The sequence below is a fragment of the Scleropages formosus genome, chromosome 1, assembly GCF_900964775.1.
Source record: "Scleropages formosus chromosome 1, fSclFor1.1, whole genome shotgun sequence".
NCBI lineage: Eukaryota > Metazoa > Chordata > Actinopteri > Osteoglossiformes > Osteoglossidae > Scleropages > Scleropages formosus.
The window spans coordinates 3,290,538-3,315,214 of NC_041806.1; the positions used below are offsets into that span (position 1 = coordinate 3,290,538).

At 48.4% G+C, this 24,677-nt stretch overlaps 3 protein-coding genes and 1 pseudogene across 4 annotated transcripts in view; 3 read left to right on the forward strand and 1 right to left on the reverse strand.

Moving 5' to 3' along the window:
• LOC108930258 (zinc finger protein 420-like) overlaps positions 1-24,677 on the forward strand; it is a 1,123,701-nt gene that overhangs the window by 1,059,967 nt on the left and 39,057 nt on the right. The window lies entirely within an intron of this gene.
• cox19 (cytochrome c oxidase assembly factor COX19) lies at positions 652-4,091 on the forward strand. Its single transcript, XM_018745411.2, has 3 exons — positions 652-802; positions 3,218-3,329; positions 3,572-4,091. Exons 1-3 carry the CDS (start codon positions 721-723, stop codon positions 3,684-3,686), a joined length of 309 nt encoding a protein of 102 aa, XP_018600927.2. The 5' UTR covers positions 652-720; the 3' UTR covers positions 3,687-4,091.
• LOC108930251 (RNA-binding protein with serine-rich domain 1-like) lies at positions 4,020-8,334 on the reverse strand. 2 transcript variants are annotated; one of them, XM_018745409.2, is made up of 8 exons: positions 8,276-8,334; positions 7,213-7,362; positions 6,212-6,400; positions 5,736-5,838; positions 5,226-5,379; positions 4,658-4,799; positions 4,367-4,468; positions 4,020-4,273 (listed from the first exon to the last, which is right to left on the reverse strand). In XM_018745409.2, coding segments are annotated over exons 1-8 (849 nt in total). In that variant the 5' UTR covers positions 8,278-8,334; the 3' UTR covers positions 4,020-4,266. The 2 variants fall into 2 exon arrangements, with proteins under 2 accessions (XP_018600925.1, XP_018600926.1); XM_018745410.2 differs by having other exon boundaries at positions 4,020-4,468.
• LOC108930191 (solute carrier family 2, facilitated glucose transporter member 11 pseudogene) lies at positions 8,867-10,363 on the forward strand (annotated as a pseudogene).

Genomic DNA, 24,677 nt, shown 5'->3' on the forward strand with positions numbered 1-24,677 from the left:
CACGGGCCGCTGAAACGACCCTGCGCTGCGTGACTCAGCGTGTGCGTCGCCGTTCCGGGCTCCTCCGGCGTCTCCGTCTCGCGTCTCCGTTTCTGCCCGCGCTTCCCCCCCGTGACGTGGCGTGACACCTGCACTGCGCTCGTCATGCCGCCGATGAGGAAAATAGTGGTGATGCATCGTTTAGAAACACGACCCGTCACACCCACTTTTCCTTACTGTACATGTTCGAGGATGATGCTGCAGTGGGGGCACAAACATATATATGTGTACGATGTGTAAATAAAATGTAGCGGCCCCCTGTGGCTTGTACGCTGTGTCATTAACTTGTCAGATTATCTGACAGATAAGACATTTTTGTTCTGTTTCTGTAAAACCACTGTGCGTGTTTGCATTTTCTCACAGCCTCGGACATGGGAGTTAGATGAGGCACGCGATGCTGTTATTGTTTTGCACAACAGTCTGTACTCTCGCGCCACAGGTTATTTAAAAAAAAAAAAAAAAAAAAAAGAAAGAAAAGAAAAAATACACCTACAATACTACACGTTTTTTTTGCCAATATCACTTTAAGAAGTAATGGATTGCCGAGCAATGGATTGCTCTCTTCTCGGCCTTTGATTGCTTTTGTCCAACGTGCGTACGTTGTGACGTCGCTGACGCAACCTGACGCGTAAACGGGTATCGGAGCTGTGGTCGAACAGATGAGGTTTTATATCTTCGAAAATGTCGACTGCCATGAATTTTGGAACCAAGTCGTTCACGCCGCGACCTCCGGACAAGGGCGCGTTTCCTCTAGACCACTTCGGTGAGCGTGAAGGTGTCCTGCGCTTCGTACGTAGCCTTTAAAGCCACACAGTTAGCAGACGTCGTTATCTCACATAGAAAAATAACACTGAGACGCTCAGATCATTAATCCAGCCTGCCGTGTGATTCAATAATTCTTAAGTACACAATTTAATTTGTTTCTTTCCACCATGATGAACCAGCAATGTTCATCACACACGAGTAGCTGCATAAATATTTTATCCGACTAACAATTCTTATTCACATGATGATGATTCCTAACAGCTATTTTTTACATAACATTTGATTTGCGCGAGTAGTTCTTGCGTGAAGGTTACCGTGTTCAGCAGGTATGATCTCAAAGTTATGGTGCATTGAGCATTTACACCAACATCATGAACTTAAGAGATGGGTGAATAAATGTAATGTAAATGGGTAAAGTGAGTCCAGAAGAGGTGAGTTTTCAGACCCTTTTTAAATGTGGACAGAAATTCAGCAGTTCTGAGTGGGAGGGGAAGGTCACTCCACCACAACAGAGCCAGAACCGAGAACCTCCGCATCTTACCTTTCGTGCACGGGACCGCCAAGCGGAGGGGTCTGGCTGGGGCGTAGTGGTTGATCAAGTCCAGTCAACTGGCTGGGAGCAGTTGTATTGATGCATTTGTAGATAATAACCAGGGTCTTGAATTTTATCCAGGCAGCCATAGGAAGCCATTGCAGAGAAACGAGTAGAGAGAATACAAGGAAATGCTTTTTTTGGCAAATCAACCAGAATTCGTGCAGCAGCGGAGTTCTGTATCAGCTGCAGAGGTTTGATGGTAGTAGCAGGAAGGCCACACAGGAGAGAGTTGCAGTATCCAGATGGGAAGTCACCATGGCCTGGACAAGTAGTTGGGCAGAGTCAGTTATGAGGTAGGAACGGATCCTACGAATATTATGCAGGATGTATCTGCAGGAGCGGGTTGTGGCTTCGATTTGCTGAGAAAAAGATAGACTGGGGTCAGTCGTCACTCCCAGACTCTTAGCCGGGGAGGTAGGCAAAACGAGTGAGTTGTCTAGTTTGATCGATAAATCTTGACAGGAGGATAGGACAGCTGGAAGGTGTAGGATCCCTGTTTGGTTGAGGTTGAGTTGTAAGTGGCGATCAGACATCCGTGCAGAGATGTCCGACAGGCAGGCAGCGATGTGCGCAGAAATGTCTGATGCTCCAGATGGAAAGGAGAGGAAGAGCTGGATATCATCAGCGCAACCGTGGTAGTTGAATCCATGGGAGGCTATGACAGGGTCGAGGGAGGAGGTGTAGAGTGAGAAAAGTAGAGGGCCCAGTACTGAGCCCTGTGGGACACCAGTTGAGAGAGGCTGAGGAGATGAACGGGAGCCCCGACAGACCACTTGGTAGTATAGCTAGGGTTTTGCGGTCATGTGTGACGTTCACTTCTTCAACCCACATGGGTCACTCATAGTGTTTTTATTCCGCACTGTAGGACTGACACAATACCTTCTCTCCGATGCTCTATGCGGTCTTAACAGTTTATCAATACCAGGTGGCACAGTGGTTAAGAGCATGGACTTTTCACCCGAATGTGCTGGATTGGGTCTGGGGTTCGAGTCCCGCTTGGGGTGCCTTGCGACGGACTGGCATCCCGTCCTGGGTGTGTCCCCTCCCCCTCCGGCCTTACGCCCTGTGTTACCGGGTTGGCTCCGGTTCCCCGCGACCCCGTATGGGACAAGCGGTTCTGAAAATGTGTGTGTGCGTGCTGGATTGATGCAGGAGGTTTAAAGTTGCTAATGTAACAGGGTGTTGGTCACATTGGATGCAGGGGTCAGCTGTATCAGTAACAGCAGAAACTCACCTGTCCAGGTTAATCAGCACAGGACACACAAAGGGACTGTTAGCAGCACATCGGAGAAGTTTAACAGCAGGGCCCAGTCCATATGGACCGAAAATACACGTCATTGTGAGACTGCGGACAGCGGGGACACTTTTCCCATAGGAAATAATGGCAAGTGGGTTCAATGTGAACCGAGTGCTGCTGAACATACTTAAGTATTTAACAAAATACCAGTTATATAAGAAAAGGATGATTTTACAGTGGAGAATGAATTGGAAAAGCAGTTTCTTTTTACCTGTACTTCTACTACTTATTTATACCACATGGGAGGCTGCGTGTACTAGAAGCACCTTTTAGAGTCCCATTCATCAATTTTTGCTTGATCGGCTATATTTCACACATATCTCACCCTTCTAATCTAATTAGTGTATTTCAGAACTGGTTATTTCACCGCTTTAACTTTTTTTTTTTTTTTTATAAAGAAACTAGGTATTTTGGTCATACAGAGGCAAATTTTCTTTTAGGCATTTATTTTTTAGTACATCTAACAGTAATCAAATGTCTGTGTTTTTGGTTTGTTTATTCTGTGTTTTTGCACCTTTCAGGGGAATGTAAAGTGTTCAAGGAGATATTCATGAAGTGCTTGAAAGAAAACAAATACGACAGTTCTGTGTGCCGGATGCAGTCCAAAGACTACCTGGAATGCCGAATGGAAAGGCAAGCATCCACTTAATGATAATTTATCTTCCAGTCTGCTTTGTTTGTTACTCATTATACTGTTAAAGGTAACATGCAATGTCCTCTAGAACAGCAGTGGTGTGTGTTCCTAGTTATTTCTCATCGCTTTGAAGAAAAGCATCTGCTAAGTGAATAAATGTAAATATGTATGTCAATGTAACAGTGGAAGTGGATGTTTTATAGCACCATGAGTGAGTCTGAAAATCACTCCATTCCCACAGGAACCTGATGGCAAAAGAGCCACTGGAGAAACTGGGGTTTAAGGACTTGATGGAGAAACCTAATAATAAAGCAAACAAGCAAAGGGAAACCAAATCGTCAACAGAGGAGCCCTAGCTGGGAAAGTGAACCCTGAACTCAGTAAAATGCTGTACTTTCCAGTAATCCCTGTGGTTACGCTGATGACGATTCATGAGAACAAAGACTGTTTTCGCCGTTATGTATATAATGCACATTCTGTTTTAATAAGACTGGAGCCCTGTATATAAACATACCTTCTGGGCACATCCATGGGATTCAAATTCAAAACAGCAGACAAACCATTGGTCTAAGTGGGAATATTAATAGTGGGGGAGTCAAATCACACACAGCAAGTGTAAAAACTGCAGTTAGGCCACAGATTTAACTGAATTCTTGCCAAAAAAACCCAAAACAAAAAGCAAACTTCAGTGAAGGTTAACAAAGGGGAATATTTTATATATAGACAAGGATTCCATATGTACAATAAGTTGTTAAAGGGGATCAAAAAGGATTTACTGAAGAATAAAGGGGACAAAAGCATCAAACCAACCTAAGCAGACCCAAGCGCTTTGTTACATCAGACACGGAAGGGGCCAATCTTCCTTAAAGGTGTCCGCAGGTGATTTCGTCACGTGTGTGTGTCTGTGGTCAGTCTGGATTAACGCTGTCTGTCCCGCTACTTCCTGCGGAGAGAGGTGTGGCTTGTTGGTTGGGGGGTGGGGCTACAGCTGAGAGGGCACAGCAATAGCAGAGAGCCTGGTGGGCGGCAGCTCTACCGCGAGGAGTTGGAGCTGGAGCGTGAGCGGTGACGTCGGCGTCCGGGGGAGCGGGACCTGGTGCGACGGCGCACGGGGGAGCGTCGCCGTGGAGAACGGGACCTGTGGGGCAGGAGCACACGCAATTGGCCAAATTTATGACTTCGGGAACTCGGCGGTTTCGCGTTCAAAAAACAGGAGTGGAACTGTCGAGTTCCACACCAAAGAGTTTTTGTGAGATTTAAACCCACATCAGCCTGGTTCAGGGCCATAAACCACACAGCCAGCAGAGAGAATGTGTCTGTGACCAACCTTCTCCTCATGCGTGGTGGGGTGCGTCGCCACATTGGGGGCGGCGGGGGCATTCTGCGCGGAGGGGTCATCCGCCGCGGAGGGGGCCGTACTCGGGGGGCCAGCACAGCAGTGGCTGTGATCTCCTGCCCATCGATCTGACCTGTAGATGCACACGTGTATAGGAGAGCTGGTAACACAAGTGGAACTACTCCTCACCCCTCATGGACGATGTGAACAATCAGCTCTTTAAGGTGACATGTGGATGAACCTTAATTCAACATTCCAAAAAGACGCGGTAAACTGCCTGGCCGCAAATTCACCTGACTCATATCTTAAGAATCAGAGCTTAAAATTAATTCTCTCAGCAGTTATTACGTAAAATCCAAAGTAACTCTTCACACTCCTATAGGCTACTGCTGTTATTCACATTCATAAAATTAGAAAACTATTCCACAATACTAGGATCCACTAGAGTGACCTGCAAGCTGCTTACCTGCCTCGTACTCTGTTCATAGTCATCTGGAACAACAATAAAAAAAAAAACTGCTAAATATTCAGAGACAATGAAGCACATCCTGTCACCTACCTCCATCCATGTGTCTGAGGGCTTTCTCCGCCTCATCAGCTGTCTCAAATTCCACGTAGGCGTAGCCCTTGGAGAGGTGTGGATGAAGCCTGTCCATGGGCATGTCGATCATCTTAATCTTCCCGTAAGTGGAGAAGATCTCATGGATGTGTTCCTACAACATCAGAGAGTTCGCATGTAATAGGTGGAGAATGTTATCTCAGAGAGGTAACAGCCCTGTACACTGGCATCACTGTGTCAGTGACCAGCATGGTAAACCCGGTACAGCTGCAGCCGATACCATCCCCGTTCTTTAAAAAGGCTACGAAAGGAAGCAACAGAACAGCGTTTGATGCATGAAGCTCAACTAGAGGACCAGGTATCAACCCAGCACCCTCAGCACCACAGATTACACGCTGTGTGAAGTCCCACCCCCCTTGAAAGGGCAATGGCTGCTCCCAGTCACAGCACCTGGAGCTGTGCGTCAGACTTCTAAAGTGTTCTGCAGAGACCAGACCACCATGTCCTCACCTTGATGACATTCCTGGTGAGGCGGCCCAGGTGGACTTTCGTGGGCCTGGGACTTGGGCTGCGCCTCCTCCGCTCCTTTTCATCCTTCTTCACGGATTTGGACCTTAGCCATAGACAGAACCAGCATAGTGTCATCACAGAGCACTTTGCTTTTCTCCAAAGTGACTTACAATGTTAAGCTACTTACAATTATTTACCCATTTATACAGCTTCATAATTTTACTGGAGCAATTTTTAGGGTAAGTACCTTGTTCAAGGGTACTACAGCTTGAGGTGGGAATCAAATCTGCAACCTTTGGGTCCAAAGGCAGCAGCTCTAACCATTATACTACCGGCCGTCCCAAATGTAACTGGACGCTGTCAAAACACTAGGAAGTTCAGTATCCAACAGTGAAGGGCCCACATTCCAACAGCAAACTGCAACTTTATCAGCAACCAATCTGAGACACCCCATCATATCCACCAGCTCTTCTTACTTGGAACGGGACCGGCGGCGATTGTCATGGCGATGGCGACTGGGGCTGGGGGATCCTGAGGAGCTGGACGAGCTGGAAGAACGCGAGCTGGAGGACCCAGAACGGCTGGAAGCAGAGGAGGAGCTAGAGCCGCTGGAGGAGCCAGAGCTGGAGCCTGAGCTGCTGGAAGAGCTGGAGCTGGAGCGGGACCTGATGGGGAGCAGCACATGCTGAAAAGCAACCGTAAGTGTGTTTCCCACCTTCAGCAGAGCACATTCCACCATTTCCATTCGTTTTAGGTGGGAAAAATGGACCTGAGCAATGACTGCTTTACAGCTACTTAGCATATTCTGATCTTCAAAACAACATATGTAAATGAAAGTGCACCAACAAGCAAAGAGCTTTAGACGGACACAGAATTATCAAAGAACATGTGTTTGTCTGGCCCCATCATGTTCATGTTGCTGGTTCACATCCCTCATGTACCTGCCTATGGAAGTAACGTTCAAAAAGCAAATACACAGATAACCACAACAAATGGTGCTGGACTTATTTCTGTAGCTGTCAAGAGATCAGGAGAGAAGTGGCTCTGAAAGTTATAGATCTGAGGCTCTTCTTGAATGGGGGGATGGACTGAGCAGCTGAGGGATGGAGGGAGCTCAGTGCACCACAGCGTGGACAATGCTGAGAACTCGTGCCAGTGGGACCACGCAGCCAGAGCTGGATGAGGGATGTGCTTTTTCTTGGGTGCAGGGAGTCACCAGGCACTCTAAGTTACCAGGATAAGAGCTGAGATTTAGGGATCTGCAGCTCAAGCCCTTGAGGCCAAGAGAATGTGCTTTATCCCCCCTTCTCTCCTTCCCAGTGTTGCCCCAGAAGAACCTGCTCATGTGATCAAACTGCCAAAACCTGACATGGAAATGCTACTACACCAGAACTGGAAGTGCATCTCGCTATAATATAGAGATATTTAAAGAACTGTTTGTCTTGAACATTTACCCTTACGGATGAACAAAACTGACCTGCTACTGCCAGTGGAGGCACTGCGATGCTTGCGTCCCTTCTCCCGGCCCCTCTCCTTGTCCGCCCCCTCTTTGGCCCCCGTCTTGTCCTTTCCGCGTTCCTTCGCCTTGTCCTCAGACCTGTCCTTCCTCTTCGTGGGAGACGGAGCCCTGGAACAGCGAAGAGTAAATAACGATGCGGAGACGATAACCCTCCGAGCGAGACAGCCGGTAAAGAGAAAGTAAACAGGACCCCCTGCGTAGGCCAATGAGGTTTTCATCAGAAAGAGAAGACAAGTTCAACATGCACAACTCCCTTTATGGACACATGACAACGAGTTCCTCATCTCCTCTGCCTGCACATTCAGTTCTACTTAAACACGACATGCAAAATGTCTCTTCTGTGTCCTGCAGCAATATAGGCCCATTTCTTACATCTCAGCCTGTATATTTTGTTTTGTTGTAGACCTGTTAGTAACTATAGTATAGTTAAATAACCCTAAACTGAAAAAAGTACTAAAATGCAGATTTTAACTCAACTGAGATGTATACACCAATCCAAAAAAAAAGCCTGTTTCATTTGCAAAGAGTGCCCAATCAATCAGAAATTAATAGCAACTTGGCAAGAGTGCTTTATTATTGTACTTCATGGACTACCAATCAATAAATGGATTTATTTCCAACTGAAATAAAGAAGGCAAAGTTGTACTAACTAAGAAAACGGGGGTGATCATTTACGAACTACATCACGGAAATTTAGGGATCCGCAATAAAAAAAATATATACTTTTTACAAGTGTAATTATAATAATATTCGTTCTTATAGTATTAGGACATATCATCAGGGTTGAACATGTATTTTATTAACAGACTATTAAATAAATCTAACGTTGTTTTCACATCGTCGTGTAGCTACCACAAAACGCTTCAAATCTTCCGCGAAAAACGACCAGACCGCCGCCACAAACACTACAAATACTAACATTTAACACTTCACTGCTGCACAAAATACCGATTTTAGAGCATTCCTCGTAAATGCGGTAAATAGTAAAGGAGGATTTACATAGATTGTAAAGACAACGTACATATTTTACGGAAAGAAAACGTCTTGACTCCCTGGCGTCGTGCGGTGATGACGTCATGTGATTCGTCGCGCACATGACGTATGCAAGCTCCGCCACCGCCACCGCAAAGAAGAGAGAGCTGCCGGCGAATGTAAGTCGTGTGGTTGCAGAAAACTCATTTTAGCGGGGTGGCAGTGTCTCTGACTGGTTGAGAAACTAAAAATGCGTTTTAAATGAACCACTGACGAAACGTCTCTTCTCTCGTCTGGGTAAATAGCTGCATGCTATACCATAAAGATACGGGTAAAACTGACGCAAAGGTTTAAGGTACACGAACGAGGACCTTGTGACGTCATTATTGGTCTCGTGCCAGCGGTTGGAAAATTGATAGTGTGCAAAATTTGTAAGTGCTGCAAAATGCAAAAAATGTGTAATTTATACCAAATTTAAGTTTGTTAAATATAAATTTTAACCATTTTGCAAGTTAAGTATGGCACTGGCTGTGTTCCAGGTGTGCAGCTCTGTCCAATCACATCCAGCCGATTAGCATGATTTGCTGGAGTGCTTGCTGCACCGCGGACCTGGTGCATTAAAGCATACGTTGTTCCACTTATTCTCGGCTGCACCATGAGCGACGACACAGAGGAGAAGGGTCACTCTCGAACCCTCATCCTCATGGTGTTTTCAGCTGCCATTGGCGGCACACTGCAATATGGCTACAACATCGCCATCATCAACGCACCAACCGTGTACATCCAGAGGTTCATCAATGAGACATGCCTGGAGCGCTGGGGTGTGGCACTCAGCTTCTACCAGGTGACGCTCATATGGACCCTGGTAGTGTCTGCGTTTTCATTGGGTGGGCTGGCGGGGGCCCTCATGGGAGGCCCTATGGCTGTCTTCTTTGGGAGGAAACAGGCCCTGCTGCTGAACAATGTGTTCCTCATTGCCAGCACTGTGCTGGTGCTGACCTGCCAGGTGGCCGGCTCCTTCGAGATGATCGTCCTGTCCCGCTTTCTGGTCGGGGTCAACTCAGGTGTCAGCATGAATGTGCAGCCCATGTACTTTGGGGAGAGTGCCCCCAAGAAGCTGCGCGGCCTCGTGGCGCTGTCCTCGGCTGTCTTCACCGCGCTGGGCATCTTGCTGGGCCAGGTGGTGGGCCTCACGGACGTGTTGGGCAGCGAGCCTCACTGGCCATACCTGCTGGCTAGCAATGCTATCCCTGGCCTGGTGCAGCTACTAGCCCTGCCCTGGTTCCCCGAAAGCCCGCGCTATCTGCTCATTGACCGCGATGACCCGGAAGCCTGCGCTCGGGCCCTGCGCCGCCTACGCGGACGTGCTGTACCCGGAGCCGAGATGGAAGAGATGTTGCAGGAGCGGGAGCAGGTGGCGGCTGGCAGAGGGACGAGAGCACGGAGGCCCTGGGAGCTTTTCTCAGACCGAGCACTCCGTTGGCAACTGCTGTCCATTGTGGTCACTAGCAGTGCTATGCAGCTCTGCGGCAACGACTCCATCTACTTCTACGCCTACTATGTGTTCCAGGAAGCGGGCATCTCAGCCAGCCAAATCCAGTATGTGACTATCGGCACAGGCGCCTGCGAGCTGCTTTCCTCGCTCACCTGTAGCCTGCTGATTGAGCGGCTGGGACGGCGCTGGCTGCTTGTGGGCGGCTACGCGCTCATGGCCACGTGGGCGCTCGTCTTCACGCTGGCGCTCTCGCTCCAGGGTACAATGCCTGGCATGCCCTACCTCAGCATGGCCTGCGTTTTCGCCTACATCCTTAGCTTCGGCATGGGCCCCGCTGGCGTCTCGGTCATCCTGCCCGCCGAGGTCTTCGGCCAAACGGCCCGCCCGGCGGCTTACATGATCGCCGGCTCCCTCATGTGGCTCAACCTGTTCCTGGTGGGCATGGCATTCCCATTCGTGGTGGGCGGCCTCGGCTCTTTCTGCTTCCTGCCCTTCTGCGCCGTTTGCCTTCTCGCCTCATTCTTTGTGGGCGCCGTGCTGCCGGAGACCAAAGGGAAATCCCTGCAGGAGATCACCAGCGACTTTGACCAGCTGAACTCCAGGGCTCAGGGTGGGCGGGAGCCTGTCTCCATGCAGGCATGAATATATTATATTATTTGGACCCGCCCACTGTTTAGCTCAACCCGTGCAAGCCGCTTGCACGTTTTCACCAGCAGAGGGCGGAGGTACACCACCTTTTAGCGGTGGACCGTGACTTGGGCAAGGTGCTGAAATACCTCTTTACCTTTACAGTTACTGCCTTTTCAGTCTCCCTTACCATGACATGCTCAAACTTGTGATCCCATCTTTAGAAAATTTTAATCATTGGGGACATCCGGTAGCGTAGTGATTAGAGCTGCTGCCTTTGGACCTGCAGGTCGCAGGATTGAATCTCACCCCCAGCTGTAGTACCCTTGAGCATGGTACTTACCCTGAAATTGCTCCTGTAAAAATTACCCCGCTGTACAATTGGGTAAATAATTGTTGGTAAGTTATTGTAAGTTGCATTAGGAAAAAGCATCAGCTAAATTTAATAAATGTAAATTATATCAATGGAATGAATTTATTCAGTGAAAAGAATATAGGAAAGTAACTATTGGAACTGTGGAAGCTTTAAGTGCGGAACCTCTAGGAAGTGCAGTATGACAAAATGCATGAATAATAATCATAAAATATTTTTTTTAAATGTTGATCTAAAAGTATATTTATTGTAAAGGAAGATATGTAATTTCTTTTAGCATCTCTGTGATGTATGTCTCTACAGCATGAACTACTATATTTATTTATATTCTTAGGCCATGACAATGAAGGCAGACAATGTTTTTGTGCAGTGCTCATTTAAATATTACTGTAATTGCAGGGATTATTTTTGTATTCTGTGTTTTTAATCAAACTTAATGCACTGATTTACTGCTGCATTATAGGAAGTTCAGGTGAGTTCGAATTCGGGAATGCATTTTTTTTCTTCAACTTCTAAATATTCTTGTGCAGTTTATTTAGTCTTTTTTTAAGAATAATTTTATTGCATCTTTTTTTTTTTTTTTTTACACTTTTTAAAAGCTATTTAAGAATGTCTTCAATCACGTGTGATTATGTGTGTATGTCAAACCTAGGAATAACAAAGCTATGCAATATTATGAGGTGCTATAAGTGCACATCCAATTTATTTGATTAATTAATTGATTGTTAATCAGCTTTGCTTTGTTTGTTTTATGTGGGCAACACAGTCATTCGGAGCCAGCGGTGCTTCACCGTACTTTCTAAAGATCTGACCTTCACAGTGGCTGGTTATATGTGGCCTCCACCCCTGGAGACCACGCACTGTGGGACATGTGCTTTTCAACGTGAATTTACCCGGTGATGCATGGGGTTTGCATGTCTTGCATGAAAGACCTCGGTGAGGAAGAGGAGCACTTGCTTAATGTGTCTGTGAAGATGTGCAATTCACTTTCTGGTGCACAGAGAGTAAAAGACATGTGTGCAGTAAGTACGACTGTGTGTGTGTGTGTGTGTGTGTGTGTGTGTGTGTGTGAATAACATGGGTTGGGAGAGTCTCTCTCTCTCTCTCACACGCACACAAAATGCGCCAGTGAGTAAAGACACACCGCTCACACAGTATTTAAACCACTGGTCTTGTGGGAGAGATGTGAAACTCTGCTCAAGTGGCTGGGGGAGGGGCAGAGGGGATGTCAATCAAACCTGGATTTGTTTAAAACATGTACGCGTTCAGATGATGGGCGTCATTTTGTCTCATTGAGTCTTGAAGGGAGTGGGTGCAGTGGCGCAGTGGGTTGGACCGGGTCCTGCTCTCCAGTGGGTCTGGGGTTCGAGTCCCGCTTGGGGTGCCTTGCGATGGACTGGCGTCCCGTCCTGGGTGTCCCCCCTCCCCCTCCGGCCTTACGCCCTGAGTTGCCGGGTTAGGCTCCGGTTCCCCGCGACCCCGTATGGGACAAGCGGTTCAGACTGTGTGTGTGTGTGTGTGTGTGTGTGTGTGTGTGTGTGTGTGTAAATCTTGAAGGGAGTTGCAGTCCAGGTTACTGTAGTATTTTATGTTTGTGTGGGTTGCCTGCAGGTGCTCTGGTTTCCTCCCACAGTCCAACAGCATGCTTTTTGGGTGAATTGTGATGCAAACTTACCCGTAGTGTGTGTGCCTGTGATGGACCAGCACTCTCTGTTTCCAGGATAGACTCTGGACCATGGTGACCCTGCACTGTCATTAATGAGAATTATTATTGATAATGAATTTTTGAACTTGTTTTGTTTATGTGAATAAACCAAGATCAGATGAAGCCTCGGTCCATAAATAACCTCAATATGCAACCTGATCTATTGTTACCAAGGTGATTTACTTGGCTCTCTCGTTTTGCAGTTGGACTGCCTCATGGTTATGGTCACCGTACTATTTGCTCCGATATAAATATTTCTCTTTCATATGTAACAGTCATGGCACTGAACACTGGAAATGCGCTGTTATGATTTGTCCGTTCGAAAGGCAAAGACACGTTGCCAAAATGTGCTTTGTGTGACGGGCAGGTGCACGAGTCACTTCTCCGAAAGGCTTAAAGCACCAGCAAACACAGGTTCGAGGAGGAGCAGGGGAGCGGACCCCACACGGGCTTCCGTTACGAGGCCCTGCTGGTCCTGTTCGCCTCGGGTCTCTCCGGCGGGAGACGTAGTGCAGACGGTGGCGGCGCTTTAACGAACTCCGTCACGCACTCCCTTCTCCCATCTGGAGAAGTGACTTCGGCACAGACCGGTCAGGCAAGGCACGGGCGATTCATTTTCCATAATGGGGTAATTTAGAGCTGCATTTCCTGCTGCTCGGCTTAAAAAAAAAATACTCTAGTCATGAATATTCATGAGGGAAATGTCTTTCAGTGTCAATCCACCTTCATTTAGAGCCCTGTCCTGGAGTCTTTTGTAGACAGAGCACTTTCTCATGAATATTCATGAGATTGACTTCTCTAGGTGTGTACACGGATACACACCTATGCAGAGTCGTGAGTGTGGACGCGCATGCACGCACGTTCGAACAACTGGAAAGGCAACGCACTCGCCGGCAATACGACGCTCAAAGTTCAGTGTTTTCCAATCTGTTGCATAGCAACGGACCACCGCTGCAAACACGCGACGACATGACTTCCTGCGGAGGTATTTTTAGCCGAAGCCTGAATTCCGATTAAGGTGCGCAGAGTGTGTTGGGACGAGGAGCGGCGCGAAAACAACCAGGCCTTCATTTAGCTCCCTGGAAGCGACGGGCTGGAACACGGCGTCCTCCAGCAGGGGAAGCTGTCGCCCCGTTCCTTTGGGCTGTGTGCGCAAATATGGAATATGGCGCTTTGTTGTGTATGAAGACTAAATAGCGAGTGTTTTTTTAGCTAGTCGGCATGTGGATCGCTTGGGTCCGTCACCACACCACTGACCCCAGCGGCAGAGACACGCGGAGGGGCAGCGACGCCAGGGGGTGCTACTAGTGGCGCTGCCTACACCCCGTTCCTCGCAGCAGCAGAGCGCCCCCAACAGGAGCAGCTGTTCAACTGCACGCCGGAATGCTGACGCGACTCATTATTATACACTATACCCGACGCGGCAGGGGGCGTAGTGCTTAGAGCTGCAGTCTTGGGAGCTGAAGGACCCAGGTTTGGCTCCCACCCCCTGCTGTAATTCCCTCGATCAAGATATTCATTCATCTTCCTCTGCTATTCGGGGCCGGGTCGCAGGGGCAGCGGTCCGAGCAGAGTCCTCCAGACTTCCCTCTCCCCGCACGCCTCCTCCAGTTCCCCTGGAGAAACCCCAAGGCGTTCCCAGGCCAGCCGGGAGACATAGTCTCTCCAACGTGTCCCGGGTCTGCCCCGAGGCCTCCTCCCAGTGGGACAAGCCCGGAACACCTCCCCAGGGAGGCGTCCGGGAGGCATCCGAAACAGATGCCCGAGCCACCTCAACTGGCTCCTCTCGATGCGGAGGAGCGGCGGCTCTACTCCGAGCTCCTCCCGGGTGACTGAGCTCCTCACCCTATCCCTAAGGGTGCGCCCAGCCACTCTGCGGAGGAAACTCATTTCTGCCGCTTGTATCCGCGATCTCGTTCTTTCGGTCATGATCCAGAGTTCATGACCATAGGTGAGGGTAGGAACGTAGATCGACCGGTAAATTGAGAGCTTCGCCTTACGACTCAGCTCCCTCTTCACCACAACAGACCGGTACAATGACCGCATTACTGCGGACGCCGCACCGATCCGTCCGTCGACCTGCCGCTCCATTTTTCCCTCACTCGTGAACAAGACCCCGAGATACTTAAACTCCTCCACTTGAGGGAGCAACTCCCCCCTAACCCGGAGGGGGCAATCCACCTTTTTCCGACTGAGAACCATGGCCTCGGATTTGGAGGTGCTGATTCTCATCCCCGCCGCTTCGCACTCGGCTGCAAACCTCCCCAGTGCACGCTGCAAGTCTTGACTTGATGAAGCCAACAGGACCACATCGTCCGCAAAAAGCAGAGACGAGATCTCGCGGCCACCAAAACAGACACCCTCCGTTCCCTGACTGCGCCTAGAAATTCTGTCCATAAAGATAATGAACAGAATCGGTGACAAAGGGCAGCCCTGGCGGAGTCCAACATGCACCGGGAACAGGTCTGACTTACTGCCGGCAATGCGAACCAAGCTCCTGCTCCGGTCATACAGGGAACGAACAGCCCGTAGCAACGAGCCCCGAACCCCATAATCCCGAAGTACCCCCCACAGGATGCCACGAGGGACACGGTCGAATGCTTTCTCCAGGTCCACAAAACACATGTGGACTGGTTGGGCAAACTCCCACGAACCCTCCAACACCCTAGTGAGGGTATAGAGCTGGTCCAGTGTTCCACGGCCAGGGCGAAAACCGCATTGCTCCTCCTGAATCCGAGGTTCGACTATCGGTCGGATTCTCCTCTCCAGTACCCCGGCATAGACTTTCCCGGGGAGGCTAAGGAGTGTGATCCCCTGTAGTTGGAACACAATCTCGATCGAGATACTTACCCTGAAATGGTACACTGGAAGTCACCCAGCTGTATAAATGGGTAAATCAGTGTAAGCAGCTTTACATTACAAGTGTCAGCTAAAAGAATAAGTGTAAATGTGCCCTAGGTTTCCTACTGTGATTTTTTTTTTTTTTTTTTTTTTGTTGTTGTTGGATCTTTCTTCTCCTGGACTCGAGGTGAACATCAGAAGTTTGTGGCAACAGAACCCGAGTGCTGAGGACGGGCCGAGCGTAGAGGCAGCGAAGGGTTGGGGGAGGGGCGCGCAGCACTCCAGTGTCCTCAAGGACAAGGACTCGAGGGAAAACAAGCAAAATATGAAGTAGCACTCAATGGTGAGGCTGCGTCGTGGCGGATGAGTCCGGAACCTCGAGGCTAATGAAGGACACGGTCCAGCAGGATGAAAGGAGAACACTGCCATGAGTCAGAGGTAGGAGCACTTCTGCACGCCCACCAGTGGACCCCACGCCGAAGGTCACCGCATTCTGGTCCCGAAGCTTAAGTGGCACACGTGCGCACTCCTGCGCACACCCACACGTGCCCGCGGGCCCACGTGCCGGTGCCGGCGGCGGCGGCAGCGGCGGTGCTTGACTCCCCCTGGAGGACGGGAGGTTAATGACACCGAAAACAAGTGCATCGTTAATATTATTATACCGCTAAACATTTAATGTCTGAGCTGTTTAAGTTGAAAGATCACACCTTCTGTGGCTGATATAAGGCCTTCAGATTCCTCCTTTCACCAGCCTTGTGGAGAAGATGGTTACGTGACTTGGTGCGATCACATAACGGAGTGGGCTAGTCTACGGACATCTAGGCCAAGTAAGCTTCCCGAAGACCCCCCCACCACACAGGTGAGAACCCTGCAACCCTTGTAATGCCTGGGGTGGGATTTACCCACGGCGTGGTGGAGCTAAATGGGGGCGGAGCCTCATTAGGACCACCCTCGCACCCTGTCGACAGACTCGCTGTGCACCCTAAACCGCAGCTTTCCAGTTAATCGCCCATCAAGCGCTTTGGGCCGTTTCACCAGAAGGAAAGTGGTTCAAACACCCATTCAGCAGACATGGAAACCCGAATATGTAAATAATAAATCCTACCTCCGTCAGGGCTTTATTAACCTGACACAGTGCCGCTCGGGCCACGCGCCCGCTCGTTCCCTCCCGCCGCGACGCCATCCGGGCAAAATCGAGGAGAGACGGGAATACGGTTAGTGGGGCTCGTACCCTACTCGGTGCATGGGGACGAGTCCAGGTGAGGTTGTCGCGGGACCGCGAGGAGGGCGCCCGTCTGCATCCAGTAAAACTGGAATAATGTGTTTAAAATTAGATATTGATTGTGTACCGGCGAGAAGGAGAAAGGCAGGGGGGTGGGGGGCGTTGGGCCGGGCGTCCCTCCAAAGGTCTTTCGATCGATCGATGAGCACATTCGGTCCGACATCCATCCCGAATGTCCCTCAGTCACCGTGACGGCAAAACGACAGTAGGACACTTCCCTCTTGCAGGAACCCTGGACCAGAACCGCATTGCTTCTGTCTTTACTATAGTAAACTGGTTGGTTCAGTAGCGGAGAGCCTGTTTGTCACACCCTTGTCTTTACTATAGTAAACTGTCCCAGGTGGGGAGGCCAAGTGAGAGCTATGTGAGAAGCGAGAACGCAGATGCTGTCAGGATGAGGCCGCTTTAGATCTGTGGTGATGACTGGAGGGAAGAGCGGTGAATGAGATGAAGGGACGAGTCATCATTTACTCGCGAGGAGAAGATGCTCCGAACACTCGTTAGAGGAGAGTAAATAAGATGACACACGTGGACGTGACACAAACACGGCACTCGCTGAACACAATCGCTGTTCTGTGTATTGAATCGGTTGAATTATGCTGAAGATTTCTCTGTGGAGGAGGGTTACCCTGGGGGGGAGAGCAGTACCGCATCTGCGTGGGAAAGATATCGAGCGACCGGTGCTTGAAAGTAAGAATGAAGTTGGGGTTTGGCGAACAAATTCAGATTAAGTATAACACACACACACACTGTCTGAACCACTTGTCCCATACAGGGTCTCGGGGAGCCGGAGGAGGGGACGCACCCAGGACGAGACGCCAGTCCATCACAAGGCACCCCAAGCGGGACTCGAACCCCAGACCCACCAGAGAGCAGGACCCGGTCCAACCCACTGCACCACCACACCCCCTGTATAGCATGCATAAAAAGGCAAATTCACACAGCGGGTGTGAAGATAACAGACTTTTCTAAAGGCAATCAATGAATGAGAGTGTGTGTGTGTGTGTGTGTGTGAGAGAGAGACACAGTCAATACTGTGTGTTTAGATTTATCAATACAGAGTGGAAGTGTTATAAAGGGGAGCAGGTGGTGCTGTGGTTAAAGCTGCTGCCTTCTATTCTAAGGTCCCACATTTGAACCCCACCTCCTGTTGCAGTACCCTTGATGAAGGTACTTACGGGACTGATAGAGTAAAAATTGCTCTGCTCTATAAATGCGAAAACCACTGTAGGTTACTTGATATTGTAAGTGGGGGTGGAGCTGTGGGATTGTCTGCGGGGGTGGGGGGTAAATGAAGGGAGAGCGGAGGGCAGCAAGGGGCGCTGGACCCCATCGAAGCCTCAGGAGACCCTCGATTGGGTCAAGCGTGTTTTTCAGAGTTGTGAACGCAGCCTTCCCTGATGTGCTCCAACATGGGCATGGGTTCGAATCCCCGTCATGCCTCACTAGGTCAGGTAATATGGTGCACCATTCGCCACTTCTCACGGCATGTTCGCGAGAGGCCCGTCTCTGCCCGTTCGCCCGCTAGGAGTTGCAAACTAGTGAGATGCTGCACCGCAATGAGCTCTGTACAGTAGAAGGTTGCAGGTTTGAGTCCCAGAGAGGCTACCAGTGTCACTGTCCTTACATGAGGCTCTCATCTTAAGCTGTCTCACCCGTGATGTAGCTGGAAAGACCTCAGAAGAAGCTGTTCTGGATGAGGGCCTCTGCTAAGCAATTAGGTACTGCGTGGAGTAAAGAATGAGGATGGAATCGGTGCCCCGGGAGGACGAGTGCCATCCTTTTACCGCGGTTCCCTTCTGAACATCAGACGCAGCCCACATCCGAGGGTCCCCAGCCAAGGCCCGCTACGCAAATAGCGGTGGAGAGGCTGAGAGATGAAGGAGAAGGAGCGCTGCTCATTACTGTCTATCGTGTTTGAATGTTCGCCTTCTTCGAGTGCCGTTTATTTAGAGGGCCTTCTGCCCCTCACCAATGGTTATGTTTTTTTAAAGGTATCATCATTTTATTTACTCACCTACTGTCAAAAATCTCTGTCCCAGAGAGACTGCAATAATATCTTACAGTTTTAATTAGTTTAAATTTAGGTCAAGCGTCATAAGAACAAGAAAATAAGAGCGCCTCTAAAACATTTTTTAATTTACTGCATTTACGGCCAGCATTCTTGCAGAACCTAACGTGGGAATAAACCTTCCGGAGCAGGGGCGCCTTTCTTGTTCACCTCTTACTGTGACTGAGACGCATCACATTGGAGTTATGAACAAACTGAGTTCTGAACACACTGGTTCCCTCTTGTGTCCGTCTGCCTACGCAGGTAGCATGACCAGAGTTGATGTTTATTAATGTAGTCATTGTTATAATCCCAAGCTTGATGCTGACAAGTTCGGTTTATCACGTCCCTCCTACGGCCGGACGCGAGGATGGAAACGAGGGGCTTATGTTTCGCTCAGGACTTCTGTAGGGGGAGACGTTGCCCGACACGCACGTGGTGGAGGGAGAGGAGAAGACTTTGCGTTCTCCTGCTTGAGCTCACCTGGAGTACACCGTCACTCCAGCAACCAGAAGACAAAGCAAAAAATTAAAACATGCTAATTATGGCGTGATGGTGGGGGGGGGGGGATAGGGGCAGCAGAACTGACAGGCTAATTAAAGACTGCCTCTGTGAGACCTGCACACGACTCAGAGAAATATCATGCAACTTTTTAAATACATGGAAATATATATTTGTATAATGCAACTTTGTAAAGAGAGTGGAAAGAATAGACACACACACACCCACCCCACACACACTGATGTATTCCTTATGGGACTCGCTTCCCATCTGGGGTGTACCCCCCCCCCCCAGTAATTGTGGAATACCCTCCCGCCTTCCGTGTCCCTGACAGGGACAAGCAGTTAATGAAAATGGAAAATGCGTGTGTATCTACGTACATATAAAAGTACACATGTGCATAATACGTTCGTATACCATGTATATATTAACACACACACACACAGTCTGAAACCGCTTGTCCCAAGCAGGGTCACGGGGAGTCAGAGCCTAACCCGGCAATACAGGGCGTAAGGCCGGAGGGGGAGGAGACACACCCAGGACAGGATGCTAGTCCATCACAAGGCACCCCAAGTGGGACTCGAACCCCAGACCCACCAGAGAGCAGGTACAGGCCAAACCCGCTGCGCCGCTGCACCCCCACTGTATATATTAAAAGATATTTAAATATATAATAATGTGCATATGTGATATGTGCAGCTGACAGTGTAGGCGGTAGAGCTGTTGCAGGTTCAAATCCCAGCTACTGCTGTAGTACCCTTGAGCAAGGTACTTACCCTAAATTGCTCCAGTAAAAGTTACCCATCTGTATAAATGGGTAAATAATTGTAACCTTCACATTGTAAGTAGCTTTGAAGAAACGCATTGGCTAAATTTAAATGTTATATAGTATATGTAAAATATCGATAGCAGTATAATATCTGTATATGTAATGTAGGCAGAGACAAATAAATATATTCAGCTGAGATCGCAGTGACACTGACAGCTTGCCCACACATGGGCAGTCGGGCGAGCGCGTGCTTGGCTGTGTCTGGTGGCGGCCGGCTGCAGGGACGGCGCCGAGAGACGAGTGAGAAAAAAGGGGAGAAAGCGGGATGAGGGAAGGAGGAGGGAAAGTCGAGGAATCTTCCAGGCGTGACGGGACGGCTGGACCGAGCGACCGAAAGGCAGCGAGACCAAATATAGTCGTCATATTAGTCGCCGGCAGCAGCATCACCATGCGGTCACGTTAACCGCAAAGGACGTGTATTTAGCTGAAGTTTTGCTCCAAATCTGCTTACAATTATTGACCTATTTATACAGCAGGCTCATTTTTACCATGTTGGTTCAAGGTAAGCACCTTGGCTAAGGTAGCGCAGCAGGAGGTGAGATTCAAACCTGCATCCCTCAAGCCCAAAGGTGGCAGCTCTGACCGCTGTGCCTCCTGCTGCAGGTGCGATCGGAGCCCTCGATCCTGGGTAGAGCGGTCTTACTTCATATATGTCACCCATTTTTATACTTATTGTTAGTCCTGTAAAACACTGTAATTACTGTAACATTACATGAGAGTGTCGTCGTTCCCCCCCCAGGTGGTTTTCCTCCATCTGAGAAACATCAGTCATGTTTCTGGTTCCTGATGACTCAGCTCAGAGTGGAGCTGCAGTCTGAACTTCGTCCATTATTACATATTATGTTTATTAAAATGTGAAATTGTACAGTGGGGTCTATAGACGGGTCTCCCAGAAAACTGACAGGACAATAAAACAAAAAGCAGAGACGCACAACAGTACGAGTGGCATAATAATCTGAGAGTGGATAAAATGGTTATTAATGGTGATTCACTCTTCATGACTTCTTTGAAAGGTCTGTTTCCATTAGGAAAGAAAACGTAAGGAAGTCTACTAATGGCCTTCAGCTTCCCCAGGTACTCCTTCATCTGCCAGTCTATTAATATCTTCATGTTCAATAGAAGACTGGAAATGGGCCCAAACTCTCATTTCTTGCCCGCCCACCTATTTTTAAGGGAACAAAGTCCTGCTCCCGATTCTTCCCTCAATAAATCCATATCTCAACGATCCTAGTGGTCTGGCTGGTGCGGAGGCAACTGTCTCCAGGGTGAGCAAAGACCTTCAGGAGCTAAGCCTGTGCTCATTTATAGAGCATCCCTCAGTTTACAGAATTATCCTTTCTTGAAAACCGTGTGGATATTGACATTTCCGATACCGAAAGCCCATTTCCCATTATTTTAAACGAGTAAAAATAATAATGTGATTCCAGCCCATCCAAGAAAACCCCCAAAGATCTCTAGAACACTACAAAATACATATATAACTGTCAACCCATGATTTCAGCACCATACGAAACACATACCTTTACACGCTTACTGCTCCAGGGTTTTTAGCACTTTTCTTTTTAATTGATCAGTTCTCTGCAGGATGAGTAATAAACCAAGCAGGAATCCACTGAGCACATCATGTTTACTGTGAACAACTTTCTAAAACTGCACACTGCTGCTAAAGTGGCCATACGTACCCGAAAAACCATCAGCTCAAATTTTCCTGCTAATCGCTCTGCTGTCCCACAGTCATTCGATTTAAGAACACACCCAGTATGGCCAATGTACACTCCTGTGGAATTTTAAAGGCTTCCCGTATCGCCCCACACTCTTAAGCGAAGACCCGAGGGTAGGTAGCGTGGGGCAATAGGGTACGGAGGAGAGCAAGTCCAGTCTCTCAGTGGACAGCGGTGCTCAGGCCACAGTGTTTTTGGTTCAATTTGGTTCAATTATTTTGGAGCCCCTTGGAAAAAAAGAGACTCACTAACTGACCGATTCAGGGAATTTGGCGGTTAAAGACACAGCGAAACCATGAAGGCTGCTGGTTTGAGTCTCAGCAGAAGCAGCAGACTGGAATTCATGATCAAAATTCACGCCCTTCTCACTGGGGGAAGGAGGTCGTTGAGAGTCGGTGTTCTTCTTTCTCCCGGTACCGATTCAGAAACGCCTGTTTTCTTCAAGAGCTGAATAGGTGTTCAAGTGTAGCTGCGTTTCTTCAGACAAAGAACAGATGCCCATTGACTGGGCCCCCTGCGTAACACAGGAAGCAAAACCCCTTTTTACGCAGCCAGTTGCTAAAGGACGTAGCGCAGAGTCCCAGCAGTAATTCACACGGCAGAAACCGCTGGTAACAAGGAATTGCCCATCTAGACCATGACACTAACTCCTGTAATTGCAGCAAGTGGCTTTTATTTTCAGTAGGGTTAGGGTTACGGAAAATTCTGTGGTCAGTCGACAGCAGGCAGACACTCTTTGGTTAAGAGAACTACAGTTAAAGTGTACTAGTACATTTATATATTTAGCAGACACTTTTCTCCAAAGCAGCTTCCAGTGAACTCTGTGTAGTGTTATCAGTGGTGTATGGATGAGTGATCCAGTGTAAGTAGTGTATCTAGCAGTGTATGTCTTGGGTGCTCTGGTTTCCTCCCACAATCCAAAGACATGCTGTTCAGGTTCAGCCATAGTGTGTGTGTGTGTGTGTGTGTGTGTGTGTGTGTGTGTGTGTGTGTGTGTGTGTTCCACTGATGTATGGATGAGTGACCCAGTGTAAGGAGTGTATCTAGCAGTGTAAGTCACCGCGGTGAATAAGGTGTGTGGGCTGGTAACACTACACAGAGTTCACTGGAAGTCACTTTGGAGAAAAGTGTCTGCCAAATAAATAAATGTAAATAACATCCTGTGTGTTTTTTTGCTCTGCCTCTATAGTATCACCCATGCACTCATTGCACTTTATGTCCATGTCCAGACGGTGCAGTAAAATGTGTTTGTTTTGTGTCTGGATGTTACAATAATGATATTTAAACAATGAGCATGCATAAATGATTCATTGTATAACAGGACTTTGTTCTATTTTTCCACTGATCTCCACACTATTCACTGTAATAATATAGTGCAGTATTGTAATTATATTTTTATGCTGCACTATAGTTTTCACATTCATTTCTACATTTTCTTTCCCTTTTTTTTTCTGCTCTCCCAGAGCACGCTCGATTTCAGTTGCCAGGCGTTGTAAAAAGGTTGTTAGAATAGAATCGCAAATTAAGCGTTCCGTAAATAGAGCATTTAGTGAATAAAACGCGGTCGCTGATACTCACGCTGAGTGACTCAGTGAAATATGGTGCCTTGGGGCAGCAGGGCCAGTTGATGTTATCGCGCAGCAGATGGAGGGGTCATTGCGAGATGTTGCGACCAAACATTGGGACTCGAAAGTAACGTAATAAGGCTGATGGGACAAACATTAGATGTTACAGCCAGATGTCAGACCTCAAAAGCAATATAATATGATTAATGGGATTGCCGTCACGCGTCCGGGTCGTCGAAAGCCGCAGATGTGGGTCAAGGACTCCTTCTGTGCTGTTAGGACCCGATGTTTTGATTGCGCTTTTGAGGTTTTTAATCGTTACTTACGAAACACGAAACAGGAGCCCTTGAAAACGCATTCTTTTCCTGGTCATGGTCCTGTTGTTTGGTCTCCTTCCCTCCACTGTCCTTCCACGTTCCTTCCTCTCTTCTGCCTTTCCAGATCTTGAGCTGCCAGCAGTCTCCCGCGTTGGTGTGTGTTGACTGCACTCTAGCAGCTGGACCCCCTACAGTGAGAAATAGCCCTCCAGTCAATGCTTCATATTGCCCCCTCCCTGCTTCCACCCTGCTCCTTCCCTCAGGTACACCTGTACTGCACTGTACCCTCACCTAAACTATATACCTGTTATCTGAAATCTGCTGTGGAAGGTTTCATATTTTGAGGGTGTATGATTACTGCATGATTGTATTCATATAGCTTCAGAAAATTATGATAATATCCATGTTGAATGACTCCTCTGAGCTCAGTGAGCACTTTGGTGTGCTTAGAAAAGCAAATAAAAGCAGATACTCAAGGCTGTCTCCCCACCCTTGTACACAATGCTGTGAGATGTATAATGCAATAGGAAATATTACCATTTTGAATAGATCACACTGTTATGCTGCAGGTTGCTTCTGGAGACACACACGGATTTCTTTGACTAATTGGCGTCCACACTGGACACACCCCCCTCTCAGTATTGCATAATATGGAAAACGTGAGAATAATTATTGCTTCCTCAATTATAATGTTATCATGCACTGTGGGATTGTTACTGTTGCCTTCAAATGAAGCAGATGGGCATGCTGGAGAGTTTATACCTCACGGATGGTCTGGGAATGCCTGGGAATCACCCAGAAGGAGCTAGAATGTGTGGCGGCATTAAGGAGGTTTGGGGCCACTTGCCTTCTTCCACCATGACCCTCACCAGGAGAAGTGGAAATTAGCAGGACTAAGTGATACACTCTCCATATGCCAAAATTGTTGGCGTCGTAGTTTGAAGGGTATCCAGGCTGGGATTTCACTGCTGCTCTTTGCACATGCTGTGGTCGATTTAACCTTGATGGAATGCGATCTTCAGGATGCTCTAGAATTGGTCATCTCAGAGTGCGATGCTGCTGGGATGAAGGTCACCCCCAAATTTAGAGGCGGTGGTTCTCAGCAGGAGTAAGGTTGTTCTATAAAGCAGCTTCCACAGGTAGGG